General features: G+C 67.8%; 1 protein-coding gene across 1 annotated transcript; it reads right to left on the bottom strand.

Moving 5' to 3' along the window:
- Positions 1–423: 423 nt before the first annotated feature.
- On the bottom strand, positions 424–21,778 carry HDAC5 (histone deacetylase 5). Its single transcript, XM_068419030.1, is given in 27 exon segments — positions 424–1,679; positions 2,363–2,516; positions 3,278–3,362; positions 3,586–3,719; positions 3,810–3,928; positions 4,509–4,606; positions 4,720–4,839; positions 4,924–5,011; positions 5,131–5,186; positions 6,036–6,143; positions 6,226–6,275; positions 6,373–6,493; positions 6,569–6,702; positions 7,703–7,859; positions 8,728–8,796; positions 8,798–8,989; positions 9,640–9,830; positions 10,053–10,272; positions 11,017–11,142; positions 12,005–12,117; positions 12,345–12,476; positions 12,574–12,701; positions 12,807–12,921; positions 13,384–13,513; positions 14,939–15,141; positions 20,680–20,793; positions 21,700–21,778. Coding segments are annotated over 27 exon segments (3,276 nt in total). The 3' UTR covers positions 424–1,639.
- Positions 21,779–22,081: the final 303 nt, after the last annotated feature.

The raw sequence follows: 22,081 nt of genomic DNA, 5'->3' as shown, positions 1-22,081 counted from the left end.
AACCTGCCGGCCCCGAATCCTTTGGGGAGGGGGTGGGAGGGCAGGGGCAGGGCTGGGGACCCCCCTGGGGCAGGGCAGAGGCTGGGCGGGGGGCGTCATGGGGTGGACGGAGCCCCCCACAGCCGGGCTGGTCCAGCTCCGTGCTCTGATGTCGCGCTGGATGGATGGGGAAGGGGTGGTCTCGTTGTTGTAGGTGGGGAAACTGAGGCACGGGGGGGGGCAACTGAGGCACAGGGGGGAAACTGAGGCACGGGGGGGAACTGAGGCACAAAGGGGAAACTGAAGCACAAAGGGGAACCACGAAGCCCTGGGAACATCCTTCCTGCGCTGATGGGGACGGGAAAGGGGACCCAGGGATGGAAAGGGGACACGAAGGTGCTGCCACCCCCCCCGGTACCCGCAGACGCAGCGGGGGCACGGGCGGGTGTTGCCAGAAACAGGATTTATTTATCCAAGGACGAACATCGGTGACGTCTTACAAAATACCGAGAGCCCTACGGAGCGCGAGCGGCGGCGGGGGGAAACTGAGGCAGGGGTGGGGGGGACAGGGACACATCGGGGTGGGGGGGGGGACACCAGCCCAAAGCAAGCCCCTCGCTGCAGGGGGTGACACCCCCCCCTCCTCACCCCCATCCCAATTTGGGGACCCCCCTCCAGAGCCACCCCAAAACCTCCCTGGAATAATTTAAACCACCAAGCGCCGTCCCCGTGTCCCCCCCCCCCCGCCCTGGGACCGTGGCCGGTGCCACCCCTTAAAAAAATACTATTAAATAATACATCTGTAATAAAATTATACACTTTTTTTGGGGGGTGGGGGGTGTTTTTTTTCCTTTTTCTCTTTTTTTAAAGCTAAAATCGCTCCAAGTCCCCCCTGGGTGAAGGAACAGGAAAATAGTGTTTGAGTTTTTATTTTTTCCCTCTTTTTTTGGTCTTTTTTTGCCTTTTTCTCCTCTTTTTAGGACCAAAGTTTTCAAAGGACCAAAGTTTTCTCCCAACGAAGGTGCCAGGATCCGTCACCCATCGCCCCGAGGTGACAAAGGGACACAGGCTCGTGTCAAAACGGGGGAAAAATAAAAAAAAAATATTAAAAAAAATTGAGAAAAACTCCACAAATCCCAGCGAAATTAAGGCATTAAAATAAAAAATAAGGGATTTAATTAAAGGCACAAATATTTCCCCAGGGGTGGGGACAGACGCCAGAGCTGGGGGGGGAAAAAAGGGAGAAAAGAAGGAAAAAAGGCTAAAAAAGAGAGAAGGGGGGGCTGGGACAGCCCTAGGGACAGACAGACGGACGGGGGGGCCGGGGGTGCTGGTGGAACCGATGCTGCACAAGAGACACGACCGCAAACACCGCGGGGGCGACAGGACGGGGGGGCGGCTTTTTTTTGTGTTTTTCTCCTCTTTTTAATAGAAAAAGAAAATATTTTCCTCTTTTTTTACTGTTTTTCCTCCCCGTTTCTTCCATTCGGGGTTTTTTTTGTCCTTTTTTTCTTTTTTTTTATTTTTTTAATTTTTTTTTTTGTTTTTAAATTTTTTTTTTTCTTTTTAAGTGATTTTTTGTGTTGTTTTTTTTCTTCCCGGTGTTTCTTTCATTTTTTTTTGGAGACAGCAATAACTCCCGGCGTGGGGGGACGGCGGGTCACAGCGCGGGCTCGGCCTCCATGGGCTCCTCCGCCGGCCTGGCCAGGGCAGAGTGGGGCTGAGCGGGGCCAGATCCTGCCCCGGGCAGGCCCCAACCCCCCCAGGCACAGCCCTGTCACCCCCCCGTGTCCCCGTCACACGCCAATATGGGGGGACGTGTCCCCACAAGGACACGCGTGGCTTTGTGCATAGCCCAGGGGGACACACATGTCCCTGAGGACACGCATGGTTCTGTACACAGCCCAGGGGGACATGTATGTCCCTGAGGGACACGCATGGCTCTACACACAGCCCTGAGGGACACGCGTAGCTCTGTGCACAGCCCAGGGGGACACACATGTCCCCGAGGACACACGTGGCTCCACGCACAGCCCCAGGGTACATGTGTCCCCTCTGAGGAAACACACAGCCCCCAGGGACACTCATCACCCCGAGGGACATACGTCCTCCCTGAAAACACGTGTGTGGCTCCATGTATAGCCCCCAGGGACGCATGTCCCCCCTAACAACACGCGTGGCTCCATGTATAGCCCCAAGGGAACATACACTCCCACCCTGAGGACACGCGTGGCTCCACGCAAAGCCCCAGGGCACATGTGTCCCCTCTGAGGACACGCATCACCCCAAGAACACGCGTGGCTCCATGTATAACCCCAAGGGAACATACATTCCCACCCCGAGGACACGCATGCACAGCTGGGGACACCCCGGGGGGCCGTACCTGGGCTGGGGGTCGCTGCCCCCCCGCTCGGCGCCCACCGACAGCAGGGCCATGGCCGTCACCGCCTCGGCCTCCTCCGCCTCCCCCGTCTGCGCCTCCAGCAGGGAGCGGCCCACGGCCCCTGCGAAGCGCTTCACCGCGGGCCAGTGCGCGCCTGCGGGCGGGACCGGGCTGGGGACAGGGCTGGGGACACCGTGGGACCCCCACGGGACCCCCACGGCACGGGCAGCCCAGGGGGACCTATGGGACCCTCATGGTGGGGACAGTCCGGGGACACCCACGGGACCCCCACAGTGGGACCTATGGGACCCCCACGGTGGGGACAATCCCGGGACCCCGATGGAGGGGACAGCCCCAAGGACCTCCTGGGACCCTGATGGCAGGGACAGTCCAAGGGACCCCTTGTGTCCCCCACGGCCAGGACAGCCCTGGGGACCTTCCATGTGACCCCCATGAAGGGGACAGCCCTGGGGACCCCTCCACTGCAGAGACAGCCCTGGGGACACCCCCGAGTCCCTCATGGTGGGGACAACCCAGGGGGACCCACGGGACCCCCCATGGCAAGGACAGGCCAAGGGAGCCCCTGTGTCACCCACAGCCGGGACAGCCTTGAGGACCTCCCCTGGGACCCCCAGGGAGGTGACAGCGCTGGGGACACCCCCCTCAGGATCCCAGTGACAAGGACACCTCTGGAGACCCCTCCAAGTCCCCCCAAGGCCAGGACTGTCCCCAGGGTCCCCCTGGGGCAGGGACAGACTCACTGGGGTCCCACGATGGCGAGGACAGCCCTGGGGACCCCCCTCTGCACCCCCCATGACACAGTCAGCCCCGGGGACCCTCCCGTGTCCCCTCCCCAGTGGCAGGGACACCCCCAGGGCCCCCCAGGGTCCGCATCCCCTGACCGCAGGGGCTCACTCTGGATCTCGATGACTTTCTCCAGGGTGGCCACCGCGTTCACGTTCGGCTTCTGCTGCAGGAGGGACGAGTCCAGGGGCTCCAGCTGTGGGGGGGGACACCATGAGGACCCCCCACACCTGCCACCAGCACCCCCGACCCCCCCGCTTCGAGCAGGGGTGGCACCAAAGCCCCTTGGGGAAACTGAGGCACGGCACAGGGTGCGCGCCCTGATCCATCCTGCTCCCTTATGGGGTCGGGGGGTGGCAAGGGGGGGTCCCCACGGGTGGTGGGTGGTGGGGGGGTGTCCCCACGGGTGGCCCCTGTACCTCGAGGCCAAGCAGAGCAGAGACGCAGGCCTCGGAGGCGTCGCAGATGGCCGTCAGGTCGTGCCCCCCCTCCAGCGCCAGCACCACCCGCCCCCCCGCCAGCCTCATCAGCTGCTTCGTCAGGTGGCCAAAACCTGGGGGGGGGACACAAAGGAGGGGAGGGGCGGTGACAATGCGGCTTGGCCGAGGTCCCCGCGCTGGGGACGCCCCCGGAGCCCACTCACACTTGGCGGTGACGGAGTAGCCCCCGAGGGGCGAGAGGTGGCCCTCGACGGCGTCGAAGCCGGCCGAGACCAGCACCACGTCCGGGGAGAACTCGTGGGCGATGGGCATCACCACGGTCCTGGGGGGCGCAGGGTCAGGGCTCGGACCCCCCCCAAGGGCGTGGGGACCCCCCAAGGACACCAGGACCCTCCCCAGCACACAGGGACCACACCCCAAGGGCTGTGGCCACCCCAAGGGTGTGGGGACCCCCCCCAGGACACAGGGACCCCCTCAGGGTGCTAGGACACCCTCCAAGGTCGTAGGGACCACCCCAGGACACAGGGACCACCCTAAAGGCACAGGGACCCCCATACGGGTGCAGGGACCCTCCCCAGGACGCAGGGACCACTCCCCCAGGGCACAGGACCCCCCCCCCGAGGGCACAGGGACCCCCCAGGATGCAGGGACCCCCTCAAGGGCACACTGACAACCCCAAGGGTGCAAGGCTCCCGCCCAGGACATGGGGACATGCCCCCAGGGTGCAGGGACCCCCCCAGGGTGCAGGGAACCCCCCAGGGTGCAGGGACCACCCCAAGGGCACAGGGACCCTGGAGGGTGCAAGGCTCCCCCCCAGACATGGGGACCCCCCCCAAGGGCACAGGGACTCCCCCAAGGGTGCAGGGACCCCCCCAGGGTGTAGGGCCCCCCCCAATCCCCACCTGAAGGCGGTCAGATACTCCACGTCCCCGATGGGGGGGTCCACGCCGCCGGTCCAGGCGATGTTGACGTTGTAGCCCACTCCCAGCCCGCTGCCCACCTGGGCACAGCTGCGGGTGACCCCCAAGGCCACCCAGGGTGACCCCCAGCGTTTCCCCCCAAGGCCACCCAGGGTGACCCCCAGCGTGTCCCCCCCCAAGCCCCCCCCCGTACCTCCTCGGGCGCCCCGCTGCCCGGGAAGAAGTTGCCGTCGTCGTAGCGGTGCAGGGAGATGTAGAGGACGTCGGGGTCGCCGTAGAAGGCTTGTTGGGTGCCGTTGCCGTGGTGGATGTCCTGCCAGGGTGGCACGGGGTCAGGGACACCCCCCACCCGTGTCACCGGGTCCCCGTCACCCCGGGGGGTCCCTGTCCCCCTTACCCAGTCCACGATGAGGACCCTGCCTACACTGAGCTTCTGCTGGAGCAGCTTGGCCGCGATGGCCACCGAGTTGAAGAAGCAGAAGCCCCTGGGGACAGAGGACAGGGTGAGCGCCGGGGTGGCCCCTGGGTCACCAGGGTGTCCCCACCGCCCCAGCGGGGGTCCCGCCGGCACGGACCCCCCCCCCCCTCGCAGCCCCGCACTCACATGGCCGTGGACTCCTCGGCGTGGTGGCCCGGGGGGCGGATGACAGCGAAGCCGTTCTGTGGGGACAGAGGGACACGGGTGGCACAGGGAGACAGAGGGACACGGGTGGCACGTAAGGACAGAGGGACACGGGTGGCATGGGGGGACATGGGTGGCACACAGGGACAGAGGGACATGAGTGGCACGCGAGGACAGAGGGACACACGAGTGCACACGTGCAGGTTCACTCGAGGGCCGTCACACGCACACGGGTGAGCGTGCACAAGGTGCTGCACACACGTGCAAGCTTGCACAGGGGCCACCATGCATCCACGTAAGCGTGCACGAGGACGGGACACACGTGCAAATGTGCGCAAGGATCAGCGCACACCCAGGTGAGTGTGCACAGTGTCAGTACATACACACGTAAGCGAGCTGGAGCACCATCACACATGCATGTGACTGTGCACAAGAGTGGTGCACGCACGTGCAAGCTTGTACAGGGGACATCATGCATCCAGGTGAGTATGCATGAAGACAGTGCACGCACACGCAAGCGTGCACGAGCATCATCGCACACCCAGATAAACGTGCATGGTGTCAGCACACACAGATGTAAGCGCACTTGAGCACCATCACACATGTATATAAGTGTGCACAAGAGTGGTGCACACATGTGCAAGCTTGCACAGGGGACATCACGCACCCAGCTAAGCGTGCACGAGGGCAGAGCACACGCGTGTGAGTGCCCAGGCGAGCGTGCGAGGAAGCAGCGTGCTGCACACCAGAGGAGCACCGCACCCCCGGGCGAGCGTGCACACGCGTGCAAGGGCCGCTCCCCAGGTGAGCATGCCCCCCCAGGCGTGCGGTAGCCCGGGGGGGTCTCGTGCCAGCCCCCCGCCGCGTGCCAGCTCCCCCTGGCTCACCTTGACCTCGCCGGCGGCCACCCTGAAGGCGAGCTCCAGCAGGCAGCCCACGGCCGTGCGCACGGCGCTCGACGAGTGCATCTCATTCCACACCGTGTCACTGTCCACCTGTGACCGTGGGGGACACGTGGGGACACGTCACGGGGGCCAGCCCCCCCCAGGGACCCCCCCACAGCCACCCCATACTCACCCCGATCCCCCCGCACGGCAGCACTGCGTACATCTTCTGGCTGATGGGACCTGGGGTGGGGGCAGAGAACGCCATGACAGGGGGCTGCTGGGGACAGTGTCACCTCAAAAGGGGACCCGGGTGTCCCCCCCCCCAAGTGCCACCTACCCAGGAGCTTCTTGCTGTCGAGCTTCTGGCGGTTGAGGGGGCTGGTGCCGTAGAGCAGCGCGTGCTGCTCTGAGTGCACCGCCTGGATCTCCTCCAGCGTCGCCTTCCGGCCCCGGATGCGCTGGGGACAGGGGACATGGGGGTGACACCCCCCCCCAATGACAAGGGGACCCCCCCAGCCCAGGGGACGCCTCACCTCGCACTGCCCCAGGAGGCCGGTCTCCTGGAGCCGCGACCAGATGCTCTGGATGCGCCCGGCGTGCTCGGGGTGCACGTTGGTGTTGCCGCAGGCGCACTGGTGCTTCAGCATGAACGTGTCGTACACCACGCCTGGGGGGTGGCACGGCTGGCACCGGGACCCCCAGGGCACCCGCTGCCACCCCGGGGGACACGGGGAGCCCAGGGGACAGGGGGAACCCAGGGGACAGGGGATCCCACGGGACAGGGGAACTCTATGGGCACACCAAGGGATGGGGCACCCATGGGACACAGGGATCCCATGGGACAGGAGCACCTCATGTCACCCCGAGGAATGGGAAACCCTATAGGAAAGGGGGACCCTGTGGGACATGGGCACCCCAGGGGATGGGGGACCCCACGGGACAGGGGATCCCATGGGATAGGAGCACCCCATGTCACCCTGAGCGATGGGGACAGAGGGACCCCATGGGACAGAGAAACTCTATGGGTACACCAAGGGATGGGGCACCCATGGGACACAGGGATCCCATGGGGTAGGAACACCCCATGTCACCCTGAGGGATGGGGGACCCCATGGGACATGGGCACACCAGAGGACAGGGGTACACCACGGGATGGGGCACCCATGGGACATGGGGAACCCCAGCACCCCGAGGGATGGGAAACCCTATGGGATAAGGGGACCCTGTGGGACACGGGCACCCCAGGGGATGGGGGACCCCATGGGACAGGGGATCCCATGGGATAGGAGTACTCAACGTGACCCTAAGGGACAGAGGGACCCCATGGGACACAGGCACTGCAGGGGACAGGGGTACACCATGGGATGGGGAACCCTGTGGAACAGGGGATCCCATGGGACAGGGGAACTCAATGGGCACACCAAAGGATGTGGCACCCATGGGACAGGAGATCCCATGGGACAGGAGCACCTCATGTCACCCTGAGGAACGGGGGACCCAATGGGACATGGGCACACCAAGGAATGGGACATCTTGGGGAGCAGGGGCACCCGTGGGGACAGGGGACACCCCATGGGACAAGGGCACCCCGGCCCCACCAAGGCACGGGACACCCCACGGGACAGCAGCCCCCGCCCCGTGTCCCCCCCCCCCTCCCCACCCCATACCTGTGGTGAAGAGGTGCTGGGGGGGCCCGTCGGGCGCGGGGGGCTTGGCGGCGGCGCTGGCGGGGGACGAGTGGGTGCGGGCGAGGGCCGGGTGCGGCAGCGGCAGGACCCCCGCGGGGGGGGGCGGGTACAGCTGCAGCGGCGCCTCAGGGAACACCTGGGGGGGGAACCAACACCCCCGTTAGCCCTGAGACCCCCCCATTAGCCCCGGGACCCCCCAGGACCCCCCCGTCAGCCCCGGCCCCCCCCCCCATCAGCCCTGGGCCCCCCCGGCCATGGCAGGAGCCCAGGGACAGCCATGGGGGGGGGGGTGTCATGGCTGAGGGGGGAGGGGGAGGACGTGGGGGTGGGGGGGGGGATGAGTCACGGCGGGGGCCGGGGGGGCTGCGGGGGTGGCGGAGCTGGGGGGGGGTGAGTCACTGTCCCCTCGAGTCATCGTCATCACTGCGGCAGTGAGGGGGGACGGGGCCAGGTAGTGGGGAGGGGGACACAGAGAGGTGGGGAGGGGGAGTGAGGGCGAGGGGGTGTGTGCAAGGGGTGCTTGTTCAAAGGGGACACGTGCACAGGATGCTTGTGCAAGGGAGGTGCATGTAGAAAGGATGGTTGTGCAAGAGGGATGCTCGTGCAAGAGATGCTCGTGCAAAGGGGACACTCACGCACAAGGGCCACTCATGCAAGAGAAGCGTCTGTGCAAGAGACGCTCGTGCAAGAGGTGTGCAAACAATGCTCGTGCAAGGGAGATGCACGTGCAAACGATGCTTGTTCAAAGGGGAGACATGCACAGGACGCTCGTGCAAGGGACGCTTGAGCAAGAGAGGTGCGTGTGGAAAGGATGGTTGTGCAAGAATGATGCTCGTGCAAGAGAAGTGTGTGTGCAGGGGATGCTCGTGCAAGAGGTGTACGTGCAAATGACACTTGTGCAAGAGATGCTCGTGCAAAGGGGACCCTCGTGCAGGAGCTCAGAGGGGCTGTTCCGGGCGCTGATGACACGGTGCCCCCCCGGTGCCCCCCCGCCCTCCCCTCACCTGCGGGTACGCGCCCCCCAGCTCGGTGCCCTCGCCGCCCTCGGGCTCGTCCCCGCTGTCCCCCGGCCCCTCGGGGGGGGTCCCCGCAGCCCTCGGGGTCCTGCGGCCGCTCCGGGGGGTCCCCGGCGTCCGGGGGGGCGAGCGGGGGCCCGGGGGGGCCCCCGTCCCCCGGGGGGGGCGACTGCTGCTCCGTCAGCTCCTCCTCGGTCTCCTCGCGGTGGGTGGGGGGCGGCCGCGGCAGGTCCCCGGGCGGGGGCAGCAGCTGGGGGGGCCGTGGGTGGGGGGGTGAACCGAGCCCCCTGCCCGCCCCACGGCCACCCCACACCCACCCCATACCCCATCCCCACCCCACACCCAGCTCATGCCCCATAGCCACCCCATAAGCACCCCACGGCCACCCTATGCCCCACGGCCCCCCTATATGCACCCCATACCCCATGGCCACCCCACATGCACCCCATGCCCACCCTACAGCCACTCCATACGTAGCCCATACTCCATGGCCACCCTATACGTACCCTATGGCCACCCCATGCCCCGTGGCCACCCCATATGCACCCCATAGCCACCCCATGTCCCATGGCCATCCCATAGCCACCCCACAGCCACACCATGTCCCATAGCCACCCCACATGCACCCTATGGCCACCCCATGCACCATGGCCATCCTACGCCCCACAGCCACCCCATATGCACCCCATACCCCATGGCCACCCCATACACACCCTGTGCCCACCCCATGCCCCATGCCCACCCCACATGCACCCCATGCCCACGCTAGGCCCCGTGGCCACCCCACATGTACCCCACACCCACCCCATACCCCATGCCCACCCTATATGCACCCCACCGTCACACCATACCCCATGCCCACCCCACACCCCCCCCACGCCACAGCCGCCCCCGCCCCACCTTGCCCAGCTGCCCCGGCTGCCCGTCGAGGAGGTGGTGCTGGAGGGCGCCGTGGGGCAGCGCCTGGGGGCTCTGGGGCAGCGGGGACGACTGCGTGCGGCTGAGGGGCCGGTGCCGCGGCAGCTTCCCCACCGCCCGCCCGCCGCCTGCCCGCTCCCCCGTCACCAGCGGCGACTGCCCGTGCAGCGGCACTGCGGGGGGGGGGGGGCATCAGAGGGGCACCCTGACACCCCCCGGCCCCCAAAACCCAGCTGGGGGGGTGAAGAGGGGGGTGTGAGGGGGGAAACTGAGGCGGGGAGGGGGGAAACTGAGGCGGGGAGGGGGGGAAACTGAGGCGGGGAGGGGGGAAACTGAGGCAGGGGAGGGGGGAAACTGAGGCAGGGGAGGGGGGAAACTGAGGCAGGGGCACTCACCAGCGATGAGGGTGCTCTGCTGGCGCGCCTGCTCCAGCAGCAGGACGTGCTGCAGCAGGGTGGGGGGCCCGGCGGGGGGGTCCCCGTCCAGCGCCACCCCCAGCAGGCAGCCCGGGATCGACGAGGTGCTCAGGAACTTGCCGGGCAGGGCGGCCCCGGGGCGCAGGGCAGCCACCGGCGGGCGCTCGGCCTCCGCCTGCGGGGACAGCTTCGGGGACGCCTGCGGGGACAGGGGGTGGCACCGCGCCCCCCGCCCATCGTTACCAAGCGAGGTGGTGGGTGACACCCCCCCAGCCTGGCAGCACCCCAAACTGGGGACACTGGGGTGCTGCCAGGCCCACTCCCCCACGTGCCTCGGCTTGTCTCTGGTGGGAAACTGAGGCACAAACCCAGCCCTGGGGGACACCGGGGGGCCTGGCTGGGACTCCCCCCACCCATCAGCCACCCCATGGCACGGGGTCCCCACGCCCAGCCTGTGAGGTGCCATGTCCCCAGGCCATCCCGATGGGACATGAAGTCCCTGTGCCACGCCCCTGTGGGGTGCCTACATTGCTCCTATGGGGTCCCAAGTCCCCACACCACCCCCACAGGGTCCCCACATCACCCCTATGGGGTCCCAGGTCCCACGTCACCCCCAGGGTCCCCACTCCCAGCCTGTGAGGTGCCACGTCCCCAGGTCACCCCGATGGGACATCAAGTGCCTGTGCCACTCCACCGTGGGGGTCCCCACTTCACCCCTGTGGGGTCCCTCTATCCCCCCTATGGGGTCCCAGGTCCCACGTCACCCCCAAGGTGTCCCCACTCCCAGCCTGTGAGGTGCCACGTCCCCAGGCCACCCTGATGGGACATCAGGTCCTTGTGCCACCCTCATTCCCCCGTGGGGTCCCCACATCGCCCCTACGGAGTCCCTATATCACCCCATGGGGTGCCAGGCCCCCTCGCCACCCCCCGGTGCCCCGCTCACGGTGCGGTGGGCGCTGGTGACAGTGACGGTGGCCTGGAGCCCCAGGGAGATGTTGGGCAGCGACGGGGACGTGTAGAGGCTGAGCTGGGCGGCGCCTTCCAGGGCGAGGGCGCGGGGCTGGAGCTGCTGCGGGGGGACACGGCACGACACGCTGTGAGCTCACACACGTGTGTGCCCAGGCACGGTGTGAACACGCATGAGCCGCTTGGCTGCGTGTGCCTGAGCACACGTGTGCACTTGGACACACCTGAGCACACGTGTGCATGCAGACACACAAAGACCTGAGCACACGTGTGCTCCTGGACACACACAGACCTGAGCACACGTGTGCACACAGGGACACACACACACCTGAGCACACGTGTGCACCCGGACACACCTGAACACGTGTGCTTCTGGACACACACACACCCCTGAGCACACGTGTGCACCCAGACACACACAGACCTGAGCACACGTGTGCTCCTGGACACACACACCTGAGCACATGTGTGCACCCACACACACCTGAGCACATGTGTGCTCCTGGACACACACACCTGAGCACATGTGTGCACCCACACACACCTGAGCACCTGTGTGCTCCTGGACATGCACACCTGAGCACACGTGTGCACACAGGGACACACACACACACCTGAGCACATGTGTGCACCAGACACACACACCTGAGGACACGTGTGCACCCTGAGCACACACCTGCACACACATGTGTACACCCTGAGCCCACTCACAGCACACACCTGAACACACATGTGCACCCTGAACATGCTTACAGCACACACCTAAACATGTGTGTCCACACTGAGCATGCTAATAACACACACCTGAACATGTGTACACATGCTGTACCCTGGCAGCACACACCTACACACACGTGTGCACCCTGAGCACACACGTGTATCCTGAGCACACTCATAGCACACACCTGCACACACACGTGCTCCCTGAGCCCCCCTGCACACGCGTGTGCCCCCCGCAGCCCTACCTCCGCGTGGATGTTGGGCACGGAGCCGGTGAGGCCGTTCTCGGCGATGGCGCCGTGGGAGCTGTTGGGGGAGCTGGGCCCGGAGCCCGGCGCGCTGCTGCACACCGAGGACACTGCGGGGGGGGCGGGCGTCACGGGGGGGGCACCAACCCCCCCAGCCCTGCCTCGGTGTCCCCTGCCAGCGCGAGGGACGTGTGTGCACGAGCACGCGTGTGCCCTGCGGAGGGGACCCACGGACATGGGGAAACTGAGGCAGGTGCCGGGGGGAAACTGAGGCAGGAGCCGGGGGGGAAACTGAGGCAGGAGCCGGGGGGGAAACTGAGGCACCGGCCCGGCTCACCCGTGATCTCCACGGCGCGCCGGCGGCAGGCGCTGAGCACGGCGCCGTCCCTCCGCCGCAGCAGGGGGCTGCTCCGCCGCTCCGCCACCTTCTGTTTTAACCGTGAGCGCACTTTCAGGTTGGGCTCGGAGGCTGCAAGGTGGGGGGGGACCCAGGAAGCGGCATTAGCCCCTGGCCGGCTCCTGGTAGCCCCCACCCCACCCATAGCCCCCCCCAGTCCGGCACCCACCGGTTTTGCGGAGCGGAAAATCATCGCGGGTGTCGTAGGCGCCGAGGGGGGGGAGCTTGTAGGCCTGGGGGGTCCCCGGGCTGCCGCTCTGGGGGGGGGAACTCTGGTCCAACGAGGTGTGGTGAGCCCTGGGGGGAGTGGGGTTGGGGTGGGGGGGGGAAGAGACCCCGCTAGGACACCTGGGTGCCCCCCCTCGGCTGTGGGGGGGTGGGGAGGGGTGTGGGGTGACGCACCAACACGTGGGGTGCTGGGGCAGGGAATGGTTGGGGGCGCCGGGGCCCGGCTCCTTCGTCTTGCTGAGCAGGAACTCCTGCAGCTTCAGCTTCACCTCGGTGCTGGCGATGGCGCCTGGGGGGGGGGGGGACAGGGCTGGGGTGGGGGGGGGACAGCACGTACCCCCCCGCAGCCCCACAGCACCCCTGGGAGCCTCTGAGACCACCCAGCCCCGCTCCAACCACCCCAAACCCCACAGCCCCTATGGCCACCCAGACACCATACAGCTCCCCAGGACCCCATACACCCCCCCAGGACCCCATATACCCCTCCAGACCCCACGCACCCCCCCCAAGACCCCACGCACCCCCCCAAGACCCCATATACACCCCCAGGACCCCCCACACACCCCCCCAGACCCCCCACACACCCCCAGACCCCATATACCCCCCCAGGACCCCACACACTCTCCAGACCCCATACAGCTCCCCAGGACCCCTCCATCCCCAGGACCTCCCACCTCCCCAGCCCCTATAGCCCCCCAGACCCCATACGCCTCCCTAGACCCCACACACCCCCCCAGACCCCCCCGCTCACTCTCGCGGCCCCGGTCCTTGGGGCGCAGGCTGTGGAGCTGCTCCAGGCGCTGCTGCTGCTCCAGCGCCTCCTGCCGCTGCCGCTGCTCCAGCTCCTGCTGCCGGCGGGCGGCCAGCGCCTCCTGCTGCTGCTGCGCGGCCACGGGGGGCTCGGGGACGGGCACCCAGCACCCCCCCATGCGGGTGACACACCACCCTGCCCCCATCCCCCCTGACAGCTCCAGCCCCCCAAGGAACCTGACACCCCACAGCTCCATCACCCCAATCTCCACCCAATGGCTCCATCCCCCCCGAGAGGTGACGCCCCACGTCTCCATCACCCCCATCATGGTGGGCAGCCAAAGCCCTCCAGCTCCATCGTCCCACCCCATGGCTCCATCACCCCCAATTTCCCCCCATGGAGTTCTATCACCCAGTCAGGTCATGCCCCATGGCTCCATCAACCCCAATCACCCTGCAATGGCTCCATCACCCTGGACAGATGATGCCCCATGGCCCCATCACCCCAAACAGGTCATTCCCCACATCTCCATCACCCTCAACAGCTCCATCCCCTTGAACATGGGATGCCCCATGGTTCCATCACCCCCAGCCTCCTCCCAACAGCCCCATCACCCTCAACCTCCTCCCAACAGCTCCATCACCCCAGATAGGTGATGCCCCACATCTCCATCACCCTCAATCTCCACCCAATGCCTCTATCACCCCAGACAGGTGATTCCCCATGGCCCCATCACCCCCAACAGCTCCATCCCCTTGAACAAAAGACACCCTATGACTCCATCACCCCACAGGTCACACCCCACGGCTTCATCATCTTCATTCTCCCCCTAACAGCTCCATCACCCCAAGACAGGCAATGCTCCAAAGCCCCATCACCCCCAATCTCCCCCCAGTAGCTGAATCTCCCCAGACAGGTGATGCCCCACATCTCCACCACCCCAATCTCCACCTAATGTCTCCATCACCCCAAACATGTGATGCCCCATGGCTCCATCACCCCCAACAGCTCCATCCCCTTGGACATGGGATGCCCCATAGCTCCACCACCCCACAAAGGTCACACCCCATGGCTTCACCATCCTCATTCTCCCCCTAACAGCTCCATCACCCCAAGACAGACAATGCCCCATAGCTCCATCACCCCCAACCTCCTCCCAATAGCTCCATCACCCCAGATAGATGATGCCCCACACCTCCACCACCACCAATCTCCACCTAATGCCTCCATCACCCCAAGACAGGCAATGCCCCATGGCTCCATCACCCCTGATCTCCCTCCAGTAGCTGAATCACCCCAGATAGATGATGCCCCACATCTCCATCATCCCAATCTCCACCTAATAACTCCCATCACCCCATAGGTCACACCCCATGGCTCCATCACCCCCCAGGTCACACCCCATGGTTCCATCACCCTCAACCTCCTCCCAATAGCTCCATCAACCCAAGACAGGCAATGCCCCACGGCTCCATCACCCCCAATCTCCCCCCACCAGCCCCGTCCCCCTGCCCATGCGATGCCCCCCAGGGGCTCCACCACCCCCCCCGCCCACCTTGAGGTGCTTCTGGAGCTGCACCTCGTGCTGGCGGGTGAGGTGCTCGTGCTGCTTCTGGAACTCGGCGAAGAGCAGCTGCTTCTGGAGCTGCTGCTGCTGCTTGAGGGCCAGGAGCTCCCGCTGCAGCTGCCGCTCCCGCGCCGCCGCGTCCAGCCCCGGCCCCCGGCGCTCCCCGCACGCCTCCGCCGGCCCCTCCGCCCCTGTGGGCACCGGGGGGGGGCTCAGGGGGGGTCCCAGGGGTGGGAGGGGGGAGCTGGGAGGGGTTTGGGGGGTCCGAGGGATGGGGGGGAGCTGGGACCAGTTTGGGGGAGTCCAAGGGGTGGGAGGGGGGAGCTGGGAGGGGTTTGGGGGGGTCCCAGGGGTGGGGGGAGCTGGGAGCAGTTTGGGGGGGTCCCAGGGGTGGGGAGGGGGCAAGATGGGAGCAGTTGGGGGGGGTCCCAGGGGTGGGGGGGAGCTGGGAGGGGTTTGGGGGGATCCCAGGGATGAGGGGAGCTGGGACCAGTTTGGGGGGGTCTGAGGGATGGGGGGGCGAGATGGGACCAGTTTAGGGGGGTCTGAGGGATGGGGGGGAGCTGGGAGCAGTTTGGGGGGGTCCCAGGGGTGGGGGGAGCTGGGAGGGGTTTGGGGGGGTCCCAGGGGTGGGGGGTGCTGGGGCAGGCTTAGGGGCTGCCCGGGGGGGTGTCAGGGACATCCCCCCCCCCCCCCAGGATCTCAGGGGTCTCCCACCAGCTCTAAAGACCCTGGCTCCCCCCCGTGCCTCAGTTTCCCTCCCTCCAAAACCCAGGGGGGGTCCCCGGAGCCGAGCCCCCCCCTTGTGCCACGTGCACCGACAGGCTCAGGGTGCAAGGGGGGGGGGGCAGATCACGTCCCCCCCACGTGCCCCCCCTAAAACCCCCACCCAGGGATGGGCACGGAGGGGGGAACCCAGGCCCCTGCCCCCCCAGACAGAGGGCACGGGGGCAGGGGGAGGGGGACACCCCCCCCCCTCGGTGAGCAAACAGGAAGGCGGGGGCAGGGGGCGCGTGCTGCTGCGCCCCGGCCCCCCCCGCCTGCGTCGGGCACTGACGTGTGCCCGGGACGGACCCGCCGACGTCACCGACCCCCCCCACCCCGCCAGCCCGTGGGGACAGCCACTGCCACCCCCTGCCACAGCCAGCACCCCCCAGCACCACACTGCACTCCCCAGTAGCAACCAGTCCCCACCAGTACAAAGCAGTGCCCGCCAGTGCCAGCCCCCCCTCCCCAGTACCAACCAGTCCCCTCCAGTGCCAGCCAGCCCCCCCTCCCCAGTACGTACCAGTGCCCCCAGTACCAAGCAACTCCCCCCAGTGCCAGGCCCCCTCCCCAGTACCAACCAGAGCCCCCGCAGTACCAACCAGCCCCCCCTCCCCAGTACATACCAGTGCCCCCAGTACCAAGCAACTCCCCCCAGTGCCAGCCCCCCCTCCCCAGTACCAACCAGAACCCCCCCGTACCACCCAGTCCCTCCCAGTACCAACCAGCCCCCCCTCCCCAGTACATACCAGTGCCCCCAGTACCAAGCAACTCCCCCCAGTGCCAGCCCCCCCTCCCCAGTACCAACCAGAACCCCCCCAGTACCACCCAGTCCCTCCCAGTACCAACCAGCCCCCCTCCCCAGTACATACCAGTGCCCCCAGTACCAAGCAACTCCCTCCAGTGCCAGCCCCCCCCACCCCAGCACCAACCAGCCCCCCCCCAGTACCAACCAGTGCCCCCCCAGTACCAGACCCCCTTTCTCAGTGCCAACCAGCCCCTCCAGTACCAACCAGCTCCCCCTCCCCAGTACATACCAGTGCCCCCAGTACCAAACAACTCCCCCCAGTGCCAGCCCCCCTCCCCAGTACCAACCAGAGCCCCCCCAGTACCAACCAGCACCCCCTCCCCAGTATGTACCAGTGCCCCCAGTGCCAGCCCCCCCTCAACATGCAGGAGGGGTTGTGGGAGCCCCCAGCCCCCCCCATCCCAATTCCCCCCCCAAGGGCAGATTTGGGGGGGGGGGGGGTGACAAACCCACCCCAGTGGGTGTTGGGGGGGGGGGGGGCAGCACCCAGCAGCAGGGTGGGGGGTGAGGGTGGCACCCAGAGGGGGGGGCGGGGGGGCGCTAAAAATAGCCCCGGGAGGGGCCAGCCCAGCCCCGGCCAAACCCGCACTTAGGGGCTCAGAAGTGGCTTTGGGCTGGCGAGGGGCCGGGGCCACCAGCCCGCCCCGCTGGGCCACCACCCTGCTGGGGGGGGCTGTGGGTAATGGGGACACGGGGTGGGGGGCTGGGACCCTCCTGGTGACCCCTGGCCCGTCCCCGCCACGAATTCGTGCAAGACGGCGGTGCCCCCCCTGCACACCCGTGCGAGGAGAGCCGGCCTCGTGCATGCTCGTGCAAGGAGGGCTGGACCCTTTGCACACCCGTGCAAAGAGAGCAGCTCTCCCCCTTGCACACCTTTGCACACTCGTGCAAGGAGGGCTGGTCCCTTCACACACCTTCGTGCAAGGACAGCGGCTCCCCCCCATGCACACCCGTGCACACTCATGCAAGGAGAGCCAACCTTGTGCACGCGTGTGCAAGGAGGGCTGGACCCTTTGCACACCCGTTCAAGGACAGCAACTCTCCCCCTTGCACACCTGTGCACACTCATCCAAGGAGAGCAGTTCTGCTCCTTGCACACTCGTGCATACACGTGCAAGGAGAGAGGCTCTCCCCCTTGCACACTCATGCACAGCCGTGCAAGGAGGACTGGTCCCTTTCCACGCCTTCAGGCAAGGAGAGCAGCTCTCCCCTTTGCACGCCCATGCACACTTGTGCAAGGAAAGCCAACCTCGTGCACACCGGTGTAAGGAGGGCTGGTCCCTTCGCACGCCTTTGCACAAGGGCAGCGGCTCTCCCCCTTGCACACCCATGCACAATCACGCAAGGAGAGCCGACCTTGTGCACGCGTGTGCAAGGAGGGATGGACCCTTCGCACACCCGTGCGAGGACAGCAGCTCTCCTCCTCCATATCCACGCACACGTGTGCAAGGAGAGCGGCTCTTCCCCTTGTACACTCACACACACTCGTGCAAGGAGAGCCGCCCTCGTGCATACCAGCACGAGGAGGGCTGGTCCCTCCGCACGCCCTCGTGCAAGGAGAGCGGCTCCGCTCCGTGCACACTCGTGCAAGGACAGCAACTCCCCCCTTGCACACTCACACGAGGGTCTGCACACTCCTCCCCGTGCCACACCACGGCCCCACCGCACCCCCCTGTGTCCCCACACCCCACCCCGCCGTTGTCACCAGCCCGGGGACGATGCTGGGGGGGCACATCCCCCCCCACAAAGGGACAGCCCCGGGGGGGGACACGCAGCCCAAACAGGGACCCTTGGGGACATGGGGTGGGATGTCACCGGGGTGGGGAGGGGCGTGGGGGGGCCAGGACCCCCCCCCCAGCACTCACCTGGGGCGTGGAGCTGAGTGGGGGTCAGGAGCTCCAGCGAGGGCTCGCGGGCGGACCCCCCCTCTGCGGAGAGACACCCATGGGTGACCCCCCCCATCCATGGGGGGCAGCAGCGCTGGGGGGGGGCACCCTGGGGTGTGTGTGTGACCCCCCCCATCAATGGGGTGCAGCAGTGTGGGGGGGGGGGCACCCTGGGGCATGTGTGTGCCCCCCCCCCCCCAAACCCAGCCGCCCCCTCGGTGCAGGGGGATGGGGTGGGGGGGGTCACCCTCAGAGTTTGGGGGCGAGGGCAGGGCTGGTGGCCCCCACTCGGGGTGTGTGTCCCCCCTGTCACCCACAGCCACCCCACGGGGTGTGTCCCCCCCCCCCAGGCTCTTCTCGGTGGCGCCTGGAAATAGGCAGCTATAAATAGGGCACCGTGGGGCGGGGGGGCCACGCTGGCTCCCGTGGGACTGGGGGCACCGTGTGTGTCCCCTCCCCTCACCGGTGACACCACCCCCTTGGGGACACCCTGCCTGTACCCCCCCCAAACTGCCCCCCCCCCCCAGGACTGCCCCTGCATGGGAGGGGCAGGGGGGCCTGCGGCAGGGCTGGCATCCCCATGACCCCCCCCCACCCGGGGCACCCCCAGCCCCATCCTGTCCCCCCCCCCTCCATGTGTCCCCCCCCCCCTCGAGCCCCTAATTACCGGGGACATTAATCCGCATCAGCGCTGCCGGGGATAAAACCCGGGTTACGCCGAGGGGGATTAGCCCCCCCCCCAGGGAAATAAAGGCAATGCCCCCCCCGCCCCAGGACACCCCCCCCAGATAGGGGGTCCCGGGGGGGGCACAGATGCCAACTCAGCACATTTTCTGCCACCTCAGTGCCCCGAAGCAGCTTGGGGGGGGACAATGGGTCAAGGTGGGGACCCCCCCCAGCTGTGTATACCCCCCCCCCATTTATTTATGGTCACCTTAATGCCCAACCGACACTTTTAATAGCCGGGATATTCCTGGGCTGTGCCCCCCGCCCCGTCCCCTGCGGCCCCCCCCCGGTCCCCCCCCCCCGGGCGCTGGGGGGTTTGACGTCAGCCCGGCTATTTCTGGTGCCGCCGGCGGGCAGGAGGCCACGGGAACGAGCCCTCGCGGCTGCCGGACCCCCGGCACGGGCAGCCCCCCGCCGAGGGGGTGGCACATCTGTGGGGTGCAGGGGGGTAAAGTGGGGACCCCCCCCGCCAAGCACCCTGGGAGGGATGGAGGGGGACAGGGTGCCTGCACCCCCCTGGGGGGTGGCACCGCCACCGGGGTGATGCTCAGGACCCCCCCCCCGGTGCAGCTCAGCCCTGGGGGGCACCGGTGGGTGACGGGGGACCCCAGACTCAGAGGTGCCCCCTGCCATGTCCCTGTGAGGGACGCAGCCCCCCGCTGAGACCTGCCCAACTCATCACATCCTCGTCCACCCGGCCCCTGAAGACCCCCCCCCACCGCCCTGGACCCAGCGCCACAGCCAGAGGCAGCAGGGCCGTGTCCCCATGTCCCCGCGCCGCGTGCCAGCCCCGTGCCGGGCACGGCCGGGCACCACTCCAGCCCTCCACAAACACCGGTGGCACCGGGGGGGTTGGGGACAGAGGGGACACACACCCCCAGCCCAAACCGACAGCGAGACCCCGGCTCCAGCAGGACGGGGGGCTCTGCCACCACCCCGTGCCTCAGTTTCCCCTCCACCCGTAAAGAGCCAAAGCTGCTGCCACGTGTGACCCGTGCCACGGCGGTGACCGGACCCCCGTGCCTCAGTTTCCCCTCCAATGGCCACGGGGGTCGGCGGAGCCGCTCGTCCCCACCGAGCGCCGGGGGCCACGTGTGCCCAGATGTCACTGGAATTCCCACCGGGCTAATTACAGGGCGGCCTTAACGAGGAGCCAGCGGCCGCCGGTGCGGGCACAGCCCTCGTGGTCACCGCGGACTGTCCCCGCACGTCGGGGTCCGTGGGGACCCGCTGCCACCGAAGAGCCGAAGCTGCTGCCACGTGTGACCCGTGCCACGGCGGTGACCGGACCCCCCGTGCCTCAGTTTCCCCCGGTGGCGGGTGGCTGCCGGGGGTCCGGGATAACCGGGGCAGGGGGTGGCTCGGCGCGGTGACACCCGCGGTGACACGCCGGGTCGGACGCCGCGGTGGCACATCGGTCCCCGTCCCCCCCCCCGATGGCGAGGAGCGGGGGGGGCTCTGCAGACCCGACCCCCCGCAGGTGACACGGGGACGGTGCCCGGCTGGGTGCAGCCCCCCCACCCCGCCATCCCCGGGGGTCTCACCTGTGTCGCTCTGCGGGTCCATGGTGGCCGGCGGGTGACAGCGGTGCCGGGGGGGGCACGCGGGGGCCGGTGGGGCCGTCAGCGCCGGGGCTGTGCCCGCGCCGCCCGGGAGCCCTGCGGGACCAAGCGCCCTCGTCAGCACCCCCGGACCCCCCCCCAGCACCAAATGGGGGGGGGGTCCCGGGGTGCCAGCCCCCCGTGCCCCCCCCATCCCCTGAGCATCCACCCGGGGCCGCATCCAGCACCGTGCCCCCCCCCGGCCTTCAGCATCACCGGCGGGGGCAGGATGCGGCCCCCCCCCCGGGAAAGGGGGACCCCACAGTGGGGGGGACACGGCAGAGGGGACCCGGGGGGGGGGCAGCGTTACACAAGGCTCTGCAGGAAAAGGGGGGGGGGACACACGGGGAAGCGCAGCCCGCGGGACCCCCCCCATGGGGCACAAGTGGGCTCCCCCACCCCGGGGGTCTCCTGCAGCGGGGTCAGACCAAACCCCACGGCACGGGGGGGGGGCGCACACACACTCGGGGCTGGCCGGGCCCCCCCCCCCCGAGGCATCGCCCCGAAACGGGGGTCGCGAAGCGCCACGCGTGAGGGCCCAGGACGGACCCACGGCGGGAGGGGGTGGTGGGGGGGCCACTACCGGCAGACCCGGTGCGCGGTGCAACGTGCCCCCCCCCCCGCTCCCCCCCCCTCGCAAAGGGCCCGCGCTGCGGAGCCGCCGCCGCGCTGGCGCACGGACCCCCCCGCGCCCCCCCCCCGGAGACGGCGCAAACCATTGCACAGGCCCCCCCCCCATAACACATGGACCCCCCCAACATTGCCCAGGGCCGCCCCATGTTGCACAGGGGCCCCCCCTGTATTGCACGGGCCCCCCCCAGTATTACACAGCCCCCCCCCACATTGCACAGGGCCCCCCCCCAATAACGCATCGCGCCAGCCCCGCTGCACGCCCCCCCCCCCGCTCGCTCCCCCCCTCCCGCCCCGCATGGTGCCCCCCCCGCCCGGTGCCCCCCCCCGTACCTGCGCCGTGCCCGCCCCGCGCGCGCCCCACCGCCCCTCCATCTTTGCGGCGCGGCCCCGCCCGCCCCGACAACAACATTCGGTGACGTCACTCGCCGTCACGTGACGGAACCCTGCGCTAAAAATAGCCGCGGCCCCACCCACCCGGCCCCGCCCTCCGCTGCTGGGGGCGGGGGGAGCCTTAAAGGGGCCGGGGGGGGGCCGGGGGTGTGCGAGCGTGTGTGTGTGTGTGTGCGCACATGCGTGTGTCAGTGTGTGCACGCACGTGTATGAGTGTGAGCCTGTGAGTGTGTGAGCGTGAGCGTGTGTGTGTGAGCGCACGTGAGCATGTATGTGTGTGCGTGTGTGTGTGCACGCACACGTGTGAGTGTGAGCGTGTGAC

The sequence above is a fragment of the Nyctibius grandis genome, chromosome 26 (assembly GCF_013368605.1).
Source record: "Nyctibius grandis isolate bNycGra1 chromosome 26, bNycGra1.pri, whole genome shotgun sequence".
NCBI lineage: Eukaryota > Metazoa > Chordata > Aves > Nyctibiiformes > Nyctibiidae > Nyctibius > Nyctibius grandis.
Note: the sequence above shows the minus strand (reverse complement) of the source record. Positions and strands in the feature narration are given on the sequence as shown.